Source organism: Vanacampus margaritifer, chromosome 3 (assembly GCF_051991255.1).
Source record: "Vanacampus margaritifer isolate UIUO_Vmar chromosome 3, RoL_Vmar_1.0, whole genome shotgun sequence".
NCBI lineage: Eukaryota > Metazoa > Chordata > Actinopteri > Syngnathiformes > Syngnathidae > Vanacampus > Vanacampus margaritifer.
This window is the reverse complement of record NC_135434.1, coordinates 2166571-2179910: the sequence shown is the minus strand read 5'-3', so window position 1 is coordinate 2179910 and position 13340 is coordinate 2166571. Positions and strand designations below refer to the sequence as shown.

The following is a 13340-nucleotide window of genomic DNA, read 5'->3' as shown; positions in this document are numbered from 1 at the left end:
AAGCAGGAACAAATCGAAGTAAAAAGCAGCGTTTACAATTGTGAATAAGTAAGAATGATTGTACTTTTTAGAAATGATTTTAATTTGAGCCAGCAGTGTACGAAATAGAGATCACTGTGATTGGCTGTTTTTTAGTGAAATGCAAATCGGCGGAAGACCATCGCTCGTCGATGACGTCACGCTACACCACCTCCATGACGCCATGACGCATGCGCAGATTGCGGTACAGAGCGGTGACAGATGGTTATATTTTACTACATTTTCTCTGTAGGTTTTATTCACTTTTTATCGGTAGTACTTTTCATTGTTACGTAATAGATAGTGTAAGTTAAGTTTACCCTGTACTGTATTTGATAATTATTTTGCTGTCTAAACTAATCACGTATATTTTTGATGATTTTTGTGGATAATATTTACGTCTTTCCGAAATCGTTTTTTTTTTCGTGTTATGTGTTAGTTTTATTGAGGACAAGACTGGTTTTGATGGTAACATGTTTACCCTCAAAACGAGTTTTGTCCTCAATAAAAATAGTTGCGTACACATGATAATTCTGCTTGCATCCACTTTTCTGTAAACAGCAAAGATCATCTTGTGTCGTCGATCAACCTGATAGGCATTTCTACACATAAACATCAATCACGCTTCAATCAACTTCACCTCAGGCTTTCTGTCAACATCAAAGTTGCAGTGCCCCTTTTGTCCACACGAGGGAGCCATACAAGTTAAAAAAAAAAAGTTCAATCAAGTGAAAGCCAAGAGAGTGAAATTGCTAACACACTTTAAAAGGGTGAAGTTGGATAAAGAAATGATGAGCAGACGACGGACCGGCTGCACTTTGTCCTGATGACTTTTATCTACTATCTTGTTGTCTTTTCATGTCAATGATCCTCCATCTTATCTTGTTTGTTTGTGATAAATTAACCATCTCAAAGCAGCGAGAACATTTCCTATCCACTCTCCCAATACGCAAAAACGTGATATGAGCAATTTGTGCTTTGTGACAGCGGCGGCTATTTGAAAGCACTATTTTTTTTTAAAAAGACGACAATTTGACTAGACAGGGGGTACCTAATAAAGCGACCCATATGTGTTACATTCTCCATTCCATGTTTGTCTGCTAGCTAACGTTAGTAATGCAGCCACTCGCAGGACACACACAGACAATCTCGGGACAGTTCAGTGTTCAATTAGCATACTTTTCGGAACGTGGAGTACCCGGAGAAAACCCACGCAGGAACGTAGAGAACATGCAACCTCCAGCCAGGAAGACCAGAGGGCCGGATTGGATCTCACAACCTCTGGACTAGGAGGCAGACATGTTAACCACTTGCTCAGCCTGCCGCATGCTATCAGCATATGTTAATAATCTAACATAAATGATTATTAATTTATTTAAACCCCCATTTATCATTTACAATGTCAACTATAGGCCTATAAATAAAATTACAAATTAATAAGTAAAATAAATTATGAAACATCAGCTAATTTATGTTTTTAACTCATTCACTCATTATAAACGTCAACAAATCATTTTAACTATTTCTATTAGTTTAAAAAAAATCCACTTATTACTAGATTTTTTAATTGTACATTTGGAACAGATATAAAATTTGTGATTAATCGTGAGTTAATTATTGAAGTAATGCGATTAATTACGAGTAAAAAAATAATAATGCGCCTGACGCCCCTAATTTTTAATAATCATCTCGTCAGGCGATTCAATTTTTTTATTGTAATTTATTACATGACTTCACTAGTTAACTCACGATTAATCACAAATTTTATATCTGTTCTAAATGTACAATTTGAACAAATCTAGGTTTTCATACTCTTGTTGACACAAGTAGAATATATTTTTTAAAATGTTGTAAATGTACATTTTCATTACTCTTGTTAACAAAAGTGGAAAAAAAATGTTAAACTAATAGAAACAGTTCAAATGAATTTTTGACGTTTATAGCCGTCAATGGCAGTGAATGAGTTAAATTACCCCAAAACTATAGTATAGTTCAATTTAATCAACATTTTTGATCACATCAAGAGGTGACATTTATGCGGCGTTACACGCGTGCTTGTGTTGCTGTGAAGGAAGGCGTGTCTTTACGATGGCGGCGTAAAGTGCAGCGTATAAAAATCCGGCGCGGACAGAAGAGGAGGACTCAGCGGGGAGGAGCACGCAGTCACGGTGAGTCCTGTTTCATCAGGAACAATCATCATCATCATCATCATCATCATCATCAAAAAGTGTCGAAATGATTTTGTTCCTTCTGACTTCTAAATTGTTGTTGAATGAACAGAGATACCATTCACGCATCGTCATTATCGATCATCTTCTCGCAAATGTTTCTGTGCTAGCAAAGCTACTGGCTAAGCAAAGCGCAACTCTTCGCGCCTATCGGCATATTTTTCTGCTCCTTCCTGATCTCAATTTGTTCTCACTAGTATAGTGGTGGTTTATTACAATCCAGTTTGAGGTTAACTGTAAATCTCAACGCACAAAACGAAGAAAATGACACACATTTCACACTTAAACGCACTTTGTTTAGCTTGTTTCCCGAACGTAGCTAGCTCGAGGATAACGCACAATTAAAAGTGCCATTGGCTCGCTAACACTATTTAGCGCGCCACTTGCGGCACTTTTAGCACTCAACAGAAAGGCTATACACGCAAAACGCTTCAGGAATTTATACAGAGAAGCATCTTAACATTACTCACCGGCATATGCTCTTCCTACGCTGCAAAGAGAATATATTTTTTCCGCTACTAGTGCCACTTTTGGCCTACTAATACTCAGTAAACCTTACAAGTAAACAGCTGTGCAACACTAGGCTTCATGAAAAGTGTACTAGTAGCAACCTGACATACTGGTAGCAGAAGTGTGCACTAGTTGACATGCGTGTGCTACTAGTACCCAAATTTTAGCATACCAAAAATAATTCATTAGTGAGACAAAGAGATTTTACTAGTGTTGTTGCTGAATTGTCTTGAGGTCAGAGAGTGTGATAGTACGTCAATTATTAGGACGCACTTGGACGCAATAGTAGTACAACTATTAGAACAACTACATGTTAGTAGTGCATGTTCAAATATAAAATGGTTCAGCACAATATAACTAATAGAGGGCCAAGTAGAAGGCTAGGATGCACTGTAGAAAACTACAAAGTACTAATAGAATGCCGAGGGCACACTAGAAGAACAACCAGAACTCTAGTCAACAACTACTCTACTACTCTACGCAACTACTCTAGTAAACAACAACTAGGGCACACTAGTAGTAACTCCAGTACTTGTTAGTAGTGAGACAAAAACACCAAACATGGTGAACATTACATTTGTTTAGTAGTACTATAAGTGAAGAGCAAGATGTTAATAACTAGTATCATTCTTTGTCAGGAGTACTAGCAGCACTAGTGCCCAATTTTGCCTCACGAGTAGTAACATGATGTAGTTGTCGTACCACGAGCATAATCCACAATCCAGCTGAAGATGTTGACTGTGTTGTGTGACGGCCAGATGAGGGCGCTGTTGTTGCTGTGCGTGCTTGTGGGCGGGGCCTGTGCCGGCGGCGTGCATGACGTCATCAAGAGAAGCGCCCAGCGCAGGAAAGGTGAACGAGCGCCCGCCCACTTTTACATCCTGTCTTGCTTTGTGTGCTGGTTGTGTCACGTGTCACATGCGTGCTCTCTGGCGTTATACGCCGTTGCTACGTTGGTCATATTTAACATTTGTTTTCATTTGTGGTGTCGAAATTAGTGCGCTAATTTTGAGTTCATTTAAAGTTCCTTTAACGCCACTACATTTTTAAACGCGCGATTAATGGCCGCCTTTTACTTGGAAAGCCTGTACTGGGGGAATTCCAGTCGCAGACATGTCCACGTCAAAATTTTGCAGAAATAAATGTAATAATAATAATGCATATATTTGTGGAGACTGGGGTCAAGTTGTTTTTCCCCATTTTAAAAAAGTGCAGAATTTCACAAGCTACTTCATGCTAAAGATTAGGTAGCTCTTAATATGAAAAGAAGAATGCACTGAGCTGTCACCAATGTCTTACGAATGCAATTATGCCATCTAGTGGCAGAAAAATGACCTCCACACAAGTCAATATCACACTCGTTTTTTTATAGTACAGTACATCTTTTTAATTTGAACTTATTGTATCAATGACTAAAAGATGCAGACATATTTCTATTAGTTGAACATTTTTTCCACTTTTATGTTAACAAGCGTATGAAACTTGGAAAAAATACTTTGCTGTACATTTTATTGTACATTTAGAACCGATATTAAATTTGCGATTAATCCTGAGTTAATTATTGAAGTCATGCCATTAATTACGATTAAAAATTGTCACCCCTAGTTTTCATGTTATTTTAATATTACAGAAAAAAATAAATGTAAACTATAAAAAAAATAAGTAATAATAAAGAAATGAGAAAAAAAATCATATTCTTTATTTATTAAATAATTGGTAATTTTATTTGATTGAATTTTCCTTTTTTTTGGTGTGTATTTGTAACCGTATCTACGAATGGCGCGACCCACGCGCGTGTCTCTTGAGCACGAAAACCGAAGCGGGTTATCGTGTCGCGTCCTGGCCGTCGAGTCTCTTCACAACCCCTTTGCCTTCCCCCGCAGTGTCCCTCCTCAACCCGCAGCTAGAGGGCGTCGTTCCCGACCGGGCTCCGGCCCCGGCGCCGCCCGTCGCGCCGGGCGCTCCCGCTGACCTGTCCCTGCGGGAGGCGCTGCCGTCCGACTTCCTGTTCGGCGATAACGTCAACCTGGAGTGGCGCCGGTGGAACGGCTCGCTGCCCGACGGCGCGGTGGCGATCTACAACGGCTACACGGAACGCACCGACTACGTGTGCATGTACAAGTGCGAGGCGGGCTTCTACAACGCCGCCTTGGGTCCATATTGCCGCTACCCCTACGGGGACGCCGAGTACTACGCCCCCGAGTTCCACGTCCTGACCAACAGGGACAATTTTGAGTTCCTGGAGTGGAAGGAAGGCTCGTACGGTTCGGTGCCGCCGCACTCGGTGCGGACGTGCCTCGGGGTGGGCATCTTTGTGGGCAGGAACAAGTACGGCCTGGGCAAGGTGGTGCCGCAGTTCGAGGCCTTCTTCCTGCCGTGGGAGGGCGACGAGTACTGGTACAAGAAGTACCAGGTCCTGACCATCAACCGGGACGCGTACGCGCAGCACATCTCCCACGTCCGCTACGACCTGGACCACGTGGCCGTCTTCCAGTACCCGCCCGAGACGATGCGCATGTCGGCCGTCACCAATAACGAGTGCCAGGTAGGCAGCTACTTGCACATGCTTCATTCGCAAAAACAAAAAAAAGCAATTGAGCAAATTGAAGGTTGAATTGAAAGTTCACAGCTAAAATTGTTTACTTTATGGAAATTTACTGGAAATTTGGATATAATATCGTTCGGTTACATTGATTTCCTTTCATTACCATAAATTCCCACTTTGGAATAGTGTTCACTGTTTCCATTGAATTATCCGCAATTCCCGTTTTGGAACACAACCCCCATAAAAAAATTTAAAAAAATTAATACTGGAAAATTTCCATCCTTTTCCTTGAATGTGTTACCTTTCCATTTGTTTATTTCAGTTTGCCTAAATTCTAATAATTTCCTTTGAAACATGAACAATTTGGAAAACGGTAAACTGATGGTAAATTTTCCACCCCATTGCTTAAATGTGGTAACCGGCAATTCTGAATGAATGACTATAAATTCCTAGGAATTCCCATGGATGGAATGTTCCAATCTTTAGTACAGTTTTTAAAGCTCAACTTCCAATGGAAATTTATGGACAATTTTCCAGAAATGTTCCAGAAATTTACTGTAAATTTCCACCCCTTTACGTGAATTTGATACCTTTCCATTAAATAGCCTTCAATTGCCAATTAATTACTATCAATTCCCAGGAATTCCGATGGAACATTTCTAATTTGCAATACAGCGCTTCAAAATTCCGCATTTCAACTTTTCACAGAAATTTACAAAAACACTTTCTAGAAATGTACTAGAAGTTTTCCACCCCATTCCTTGAATGTTCTTCCATTAATGTTCTCCCCCCCCCCCTCCTGCCCTAATCCCTATTAAAAAATAAAATAAATAATAATAAAATAAAATAAAAGACATTCCGGAATTTTAACAAAAAATACTGGAACTTTTATTTTACTCAACTTCTCACAGAAATTTACAAAAACACTTTCCAAAAATGTACTGGAAATTTGACTCAATTCCCCTAAACTCCCATAATTCCCTTGGCTTCTAATTAGGAAAGTAACATGTGCACAGTTGTCCACGTGAAATTTCACGTCAGCTTCCTGTAAAGTGACGGTGAATTTCCCTGGCAGTCGGTGAGCAAGACGGTCACCATCTCCAAGAGCAGCGAGAAGGCGACCACGTGGAACATCGGCCGCTCCACAATGTTGGGCATCACGGGCAGCATCACGGCCAAAATCCCGCTGATCGGGTCGGGCGGTCTGGAGCTGAGCGGCGAGAAGACCTTGCAGTTCTCCCGCGGGACCACCCTAGTGGAGGCCATCTCCCACTCGGTGTCGGTGGAGCTGACGGTGCCGCCCAACCACTCGTGCCGGGTGCGAATGGAGGGCCGCAAGCTGAAAGCCGACGTCCCGTACACGGCCCGCCTCAGCCGCACGTACCGTAACGGCGACACCCAGTGGACGTCCGTGTCGGGCACCTACGACGGCGTCCAGATCGGAGAGGTGCGAGCCGTGGTGGATCGCTGCCTGCCTGTGGAAGACGCGCAGCCCTGCCCGTCGCCATGACCACCGTCACGTCATCGTCAATAAAAGCTTTGATGACAACAATCCTCGCTTCATTCATTGTGCATAACTTGGAAAGTAGGGTTTCAAGCAGGGAATTCAGGGCTCAGCAGAGGTGGCAAATCCAGGTCCAAAAAGTAAAAACCGTGCCACAGTTTGGTTTTAGCCCCTGATGCTAGCTAGCTCCCTCGCAGGTAAACGAGCATCGTGGGGTCTAGCTAGCTAGCTAGCACCTGAAAGTAAAAACCGAGCCACAGTTTGGCTTTAGCCCCTGATGCTAGCTAGCTCCCTCGCAGGAAAACGAGCATCGTGGGGTCTAGCTAGCTAGCTAGCACCTGAAAGTAAAAACCGAGCCACAGTTTGGCTTTAGCCCCTGATGCTAGCTAGCTCCCTCGCAGGTAAACGAGCATCGTGGGGTCTAGCTAGCTAGCTAGCACCTGAAAGTAAAAACCCTGCCACAGTTTGGCTTTAGCCCCCGATGCTAGCTAGCTCCCTAGCAGTTAAACGAGCACCATGGGAGCTAGCTAGGGATCTTGCTAGCTAGTACCTGGGGCTAAAGCCAAACTGTGGCAGGGTTTTTACTTTCTGTACCTTGATTGGCCACCTTTGGGCCTCATGTTAGGATGAAGTTGACGGAAACGTCGAGTGTTACGGTTTCAAGTCAGGGTTTGGGGTTTACATGGTTTACGTGGTTTGACATTAGCCTTACATGCTTCAAATAAGTAAGGATTTCAAACACGAGGGCTACGAATTTAGGTTTGACGTTACAAACTATAGGGTTAGGGTTTTAAGTCTGGATTTGAGTTTCAAATAAGGGTCAAGGTTTTAATTCTGAATGAGTGTTTCAAAGAAGGGTGGGTTAAGGTTTCTAACGGGGGTAGGGTTATCAATTGTTAGGGTTTGAAAGTAAGCTCAGCTGCATGTAAAATATTAACTTCATCAGTCAGCAGTTTTTTTCTCTTTGAATTTGGTCTTAAAGTTAAATTAACTCAATTCACAAAGAAAACCAAGAAATACAAGAATTTAAATTATATAAATACGAGTCATCACAAAATTAAAATGATACATGTAATAAAACAATTTAAAAAGAAAACAAAATTAATAGATATTAAAAATATAAATATTGCAAGTATAGCAAATATTTTTTTTTAAAATGCAAAACATTTATATACAAGTCATAAAAACTATCTAATAAATACAAATAATGAATGTAACCCAAATCATAAAAAAAATATATTTAAAAGGATGAAAATAAAACAAATAAATAAATAATGCAAGTATTACAGTTACACATATTGACCAATTGGTAGATTCTCTTTTCAATATTTGTTACTTTTTTATTTTATTGTACTTTTTTTGGGAAGAGGCTAACCCGTCTTGTTGAAGAAGCATATTTGCATTTCTTCTACAATGTCGTTCACATACGTGCTCGTGCACGAGTGACGTGATGTAAGCCTTGCGTCGGGTGAAGGTCGTGACGGTGACCTTGAAAGTCAGCACAGTTGTCACCTTAACAGTCAAGGTCACGCGCGGGCTACGTCGCTTCTTATCGCTTGCGATAAAACAACGTCAACGTTCCTATCTGTCGCGATAGCGCTAAGTAAATCTTGTCGCCTTATCTGAAATCTCGTCTTCACTTTGGACGTCGTCCTCGCGTCTTCTGTCTGCTCAGCTAAACACCCAAAACGCATTCACTCTCATTTCGAACCTTCAGTTAAAATTTTTTTTTTTTTAAACTGTCATGGCGTACGAAGGACCAAATTGCCACATATGATGATTTGCAGATGTGTCAAATTGCTGCAGTATGGCGCCAACTACTGGCGAGGAGGGTTTACTTCATGTCAGATTTTGTTCCAGGTGAGGCTTTCAAATTAGGGTATGAAACAAGCGTTATGGTTTCAAAGTAGATTTCAAGTCAAGACTGGGCTTTAAGGTTTTTAAATCAAAGTTATGGTTTCCAAGTTTCAAACTAGGCTCAGGGTTTGAAAGGAGGTTTCAAACTTGGGCTAGGATGTCAGAGTAGGGTTTCGAACTAGGGTGAAGTTTTTTAAGTAGGGTTTCAAACTAGGTTTAGGGTTTCAAAGTAGGGTTTACAAATAGGGTTTGGGTTTCAAAGTAGGATTTCAGGCTAGAGTTAGAGTTCAAATTAGTGTTTCAAACAAGGGTTGTGATTTTTGAGGTTGGGATTCAAGCTAGGGTTAGATTTTTAAACAAGTGTTCCAAAGTAAGGTTTCAAGGAAATATTGGCTTTCAAGCCAGTGTTAGGAATTTATGGCATGGGTAAGGTTTTTAAACAAGGTTGAGATTGCCATTGATGTGACCATACAAAGTGCAGGAAGAGTCTGGCCCTGTCTCGTCTTCTTTATTGGGGTCGAAGGTCAGCTCGGAGGCGTTAAAACGGCGTTCGCGCGTGCCAAGCGTCAAGACCAGCGCGGTGGACAAGCAGCCTATCAACAAGGTAAAGCTCCACAAAAAACAACAAAACGATTTAAAAACAACAAAAAGTCTCCTGCGTTTTACACGTTTAGGCTCGACTTTGCTGCCCTCTGGAGACTTACAGAAGAACTGCATGCTTTACTGACACACAAAAAAATCCTACTTTGAAACGCTAAATACACTTTTTTTTTTTGAAGAATCTTGAAAAAAATAAAGTTTTAGACACATTTTCTTCTTGACAAAAAAAAACGACAATCAAAAATACAAGTTGATTTCATTACATTATGTACTTTATTATTTAAAAAGAAGTATTCATTCTCTAAAGATTACATCTTGTTTTTTTTTTTTTCCAATTTCTGTAATAACATAAAGACTTTTGCAGATGAGAATGTGTCTTGTTGCTGTGGTGTCGCTGCTTCTGCTCCAGCTCTGCAGCTCAATGCTGCAGTCGGACCCGATTGATGCCCCGCGCCAGCCCAGTGAGTCACACCAACACCAGACCCAATTTTTGTGTGCGTGTGTGTTTTCCCTGACCGAAAAAAAAAAACTACTTAAATCCTCTTAGGACAATAATAATAATAATAATAATAATAATAATAATAATAATAATAATAATAATAATAATAATAATAATAATAATAATTAAAAATATATATATATATTCTTCTATAAAAAGACAAATTTAGTTCTGGGAAAAATCTGAAATTCTTTATTAAAAAAATATAACTTTGATATAAAATGAATATAAATTCCTGGAAAAAATGCAATAACATTTTTCAGTTGACTTTTTGACTAATGCAATTTTCTTGGGGCAAATGAGGGAGGGGCCAATATTTGAAAAGCACAAGTTGTATTGAAAAAATGACTCAAATCAGAACAAATATTAGTTAGAGTAGAAAAAAAGTTCTACTTCATTTTTGACAAATCAACTTTATTCTTAAAAAAGATAAAATTTTCTTAATGTTCTTCAAAAAGCAAAAATAATGACGGTTCTTGAAAAATAGAAGTGTGTTCAGAAAAAAAATTCAATTTTGAAAAAAAATGCAGAAAAATAAATTCTACAAATAAGCCTGTTGGTGAAATTGGTGAAAAGTTTTTGTGTGTGTCTGTGTGTGAGAAGAAGCGCGGCTGAACGAGGCCCTGGGGGAGGTGGTCCCACCCCTGGACGCAGTCCGTGACCCCGCCCCCCAAGGCCCAGGCTCCTCCTCCTCCTGGTCCACGGCCGACTTTGGCGAGCACGCCAATCTCAGGTGGGTCCCGTGGAACGGCTCCCTTCCCGACGGGGCGGTGGCCATCTTCAACGGCTACGCCGAGCGCACCGACTACGTGTGCAAGGTGAAGTGCGAGGCGGGCTTCTTCACGGGCGACGCCTGCCGCTACCCGTACGCCGACAAGGAATACGCGTCCACCGACTTCCACGTGCTGGTCAACGTGGACCACTTTGAGTTCCTGGAGTGGGAGGAGGACTCGTACGGCTCGGTCCCATCGCACGCCGTCAGGACGTGCCGAGGCGTCGACATCTTCGTGGGCAAGAACAAGTACGGCCTCGGCAAGGTGGGCACCTGCAGCCATTGATGACATTATAACGTGTGCGTTAGTCGTTAGAACATGAATCTTATCAATTGGAACGTGATTTTTTTTTTTTTTTATTAATGTGAAAGTTATCACGCTAAAACATAAAATCTAACACGAAATTTATCACATTGCCATGAAATCTATTACATTATAACGATGAAATTTATCAAGATAGAACGTGATTGTTTTATCTTATGTGAAAGTTATCAACAGAGGTGGCAAATGCCGGTCCAGAAAGTAAAAATCCTGCCACAGTTTGGCTTTAGCCTCAGGCGCTAGTTAGCTAGCTCCCTAGCTAGCTCCCTAGCTAGCTCCCATGGTGCTCATTTTACTGCTAGCTAGCACTAGTGGCTAAAGCCAAACTGTGGCAGGGTTTTTACTGTCTATAAACTAAAAAAAACATACACCAGAAACGGTCAAATGACATAAATTCAAAGTACATAGCACTATGAAAACACACAAACTGCTGAAACTATCATCCATACACCCACAACTACAAAAATGGATAAATGCTGAAGTCTTCATACTGACGACAGAACTGATCACATGAACTGCATGAACTGGAAAAAAAAAGAAAAAAAAGAACAGTAGATGCATTATAAACTACTTCACTATAAAAAATTTCAAACCACATACGGCAAGGACTGCCGGAACTGTCCAACATTACCAGAGGTGGCAAATTCAGGTCCAGAAAGTAACAACCCTGCCACAGTATGGCTTTAGCGCCTAGTGCTAGCTGGCTAGCTAGCTAGCCCCCTAGCAAGTAAACGAGCACCACGGGAGCTAGCTAGCTAACTAATGAGGCTAAAGCCAAACTGTGGCAGGGTTTTTACTTTCTGGACCTGGATTTGCCACCTCTGGTTATCAAGTTAAAATGTGAAACTTATCCCGTCATAACGAGGAAAGTTATCGAATTTGAACGTGAAATTTGTCCCATTTTGACATGAAACACGATAAAATAATAATCCTAACACGTTATAATTTAAAATTTAGCATGTTGCAATGTGACTCACTCATGACTACGTTTTTCTTTAAAAAACATAACCTTATCTTGACCAAAATTCAAGTTGAGTCTTTGAAATGATGCCAAGTTGATTTGTGTGAAGGTGGTGAGCCAGCACGAGGCCTTCTTCCTTCCGTGGGAGGGCGACGAGTACTGGTACAAGAGCTACCAGGTCCTGCGGGTCAACCCCGACGTGTACAGCCAGCACATCTCGCACGTGGAGTACGCCGTGGACCAGATGGAGCTCTTCCACCAAGCGCCCGAGACCCTCAAGATGGCCAAAGTCACCAACCTGGAGTGCCACGCCGTGCGCAAGACGGTGACGCTGGACAAGACCAGCGCCAGCGAGAAGACCTGGGACACCGGCCGGGAGACCCGCAACGGCTCCGTGTCCACCATGAAGGCCAAGGTGCCCATCCTGGGGCCCGGGAACGTGGACTTCACCGAGGAGCAGACGCTCACCTTCTCCGAGGGGACGAGCCTGCGGGAGGCGCTCAGCCACTCGGTCAGCGTGGAGCTCCTGGTGCCGCCCAACTTCTCGTGCGCCGTCAGGATGGACGGACGCAAGACCAGGGCCGACATCCCCTTCAAGGCGCGGCTGAGTCGCACCAACCACGACGGGGACACGCACTGGACCTCAATCACGGGGACCTACGACGGCGTCAGCGTGGGCGAGATCAACGCCGTGGTGGAGCGATGCCAGCCCGTGGCCGACGCCGTTCCGTGCCAGTTCTTGAAAAAATAAAATCTGCTCACGAATGTGCCTGTGTGCTGCTTGTTGTGTTTAGGCCAAAGTGTGGTAGGCGAGCTCCCTCTAGTGGTCAATGAATCACTGTCTAAAAGTTCAGTTGTATTTAACTTTTGTTGTACCTTTAATCTTAGATAGGGTTTGTTGTTTATCAACTTACAATTAAAAAAACTTTCATGTTAAAGTGACTTGCTCCATTTATGCTAAAACATATTTTGGACGTAATATTATACACTTGTGCAGATTTCTCTTGTAATATTTTGATTTTATACTTGTTACAAAATTACAACAATACAATAAAAATTGAAGATAATTTTGAGCTTTTATCTCATAATATCACATTATTGTTTCAGAATTTAAATGTTTTAGTTCCCATAAAATTAAATTACAACGTATTCCTGAAAAGTTGTAAAGTTTTTGCTTATAATATTGTGACATGCTCTCATAAGTTTCAACTATTTATCATGTAGTGTCACACCTTTATTTTTGTTTTTATTTTGAATGAATTGCATTTGAAAATTGCGTCAGTTTCGCTTAGCAACGTGAAATTTGGTAAGCATGTCCACTCTGAGTAGACCCACAACAAAAAGTCGCAAGAAGCTCTGCTACAGCACAGGAAGTTCGCGATTTGGGTTTGAATGCCCCTGAATAACCGAACGGCTATGAATACGTCAGCACTATTTGCTTCTACAAGGCGTCAATGTTTTACGCAGCTCATTACATTGAGATGTTGTAGTTCTCAGGTCGCCACGCCAGGTGTCGCGGTGTGC

General features: G+C 41.6%; 2 protein-coding genes across 3 annotated transcripts; both read left to right on the top strand.

Annotated features, from left to right (window-relative positions):
• Positions 1–208: 208 nt before the first annotated feature.
• Positions 209–6811, top strand: LOC144048563 (natterin-3-like). 2 transcript variants are annotated; one of them, XM_077560688.1, is made up of 5 exons: positions 209–243; positions 2090–2186; positions 3515–3608; positions 4640–5301; positions 6377–6811. In XM_077560688.1, the coding sequence occupies exons 3-5, from the start codon at positions 3515–3517 to the stop codon at positions 6809–6811; spliced, it is 1191 nt and encodes a 396-aa protein (XP_077416814.1). In that variant the 5' UTR covers positions 209–243; positions 2090–2186. The 2 variants fall into 2 exon arrangements, with proteins under 2 accessions (XP_077416814.1, XP_077416813.1); XM_077560687.1 differs by having other exon boundaries at positions 235–267.
• A 1867-nt stretch (positions 6812–8678) lies between these two features.
• Positions 8679–12720, top strand: LOC144048567 (natterin-3-like). The gene is made up of 4 exons (XM_077560693.1): positions 8679–9266; positions 9627–9723; positions 10365–10798; positions 11926–12720. Exons 2-4 carry the CDS (start codon positions 9627–9629, stop codon positions 12565–12567), a joined length of 1173 nt encoding a protein of 390 aa, XP_077416819.1. The 5' UTR covers positions 8679–9266; the 3' UTR covers positions 12568–12720.
• Positions 12721–13340: the final 620 nt, after the last annotated feature.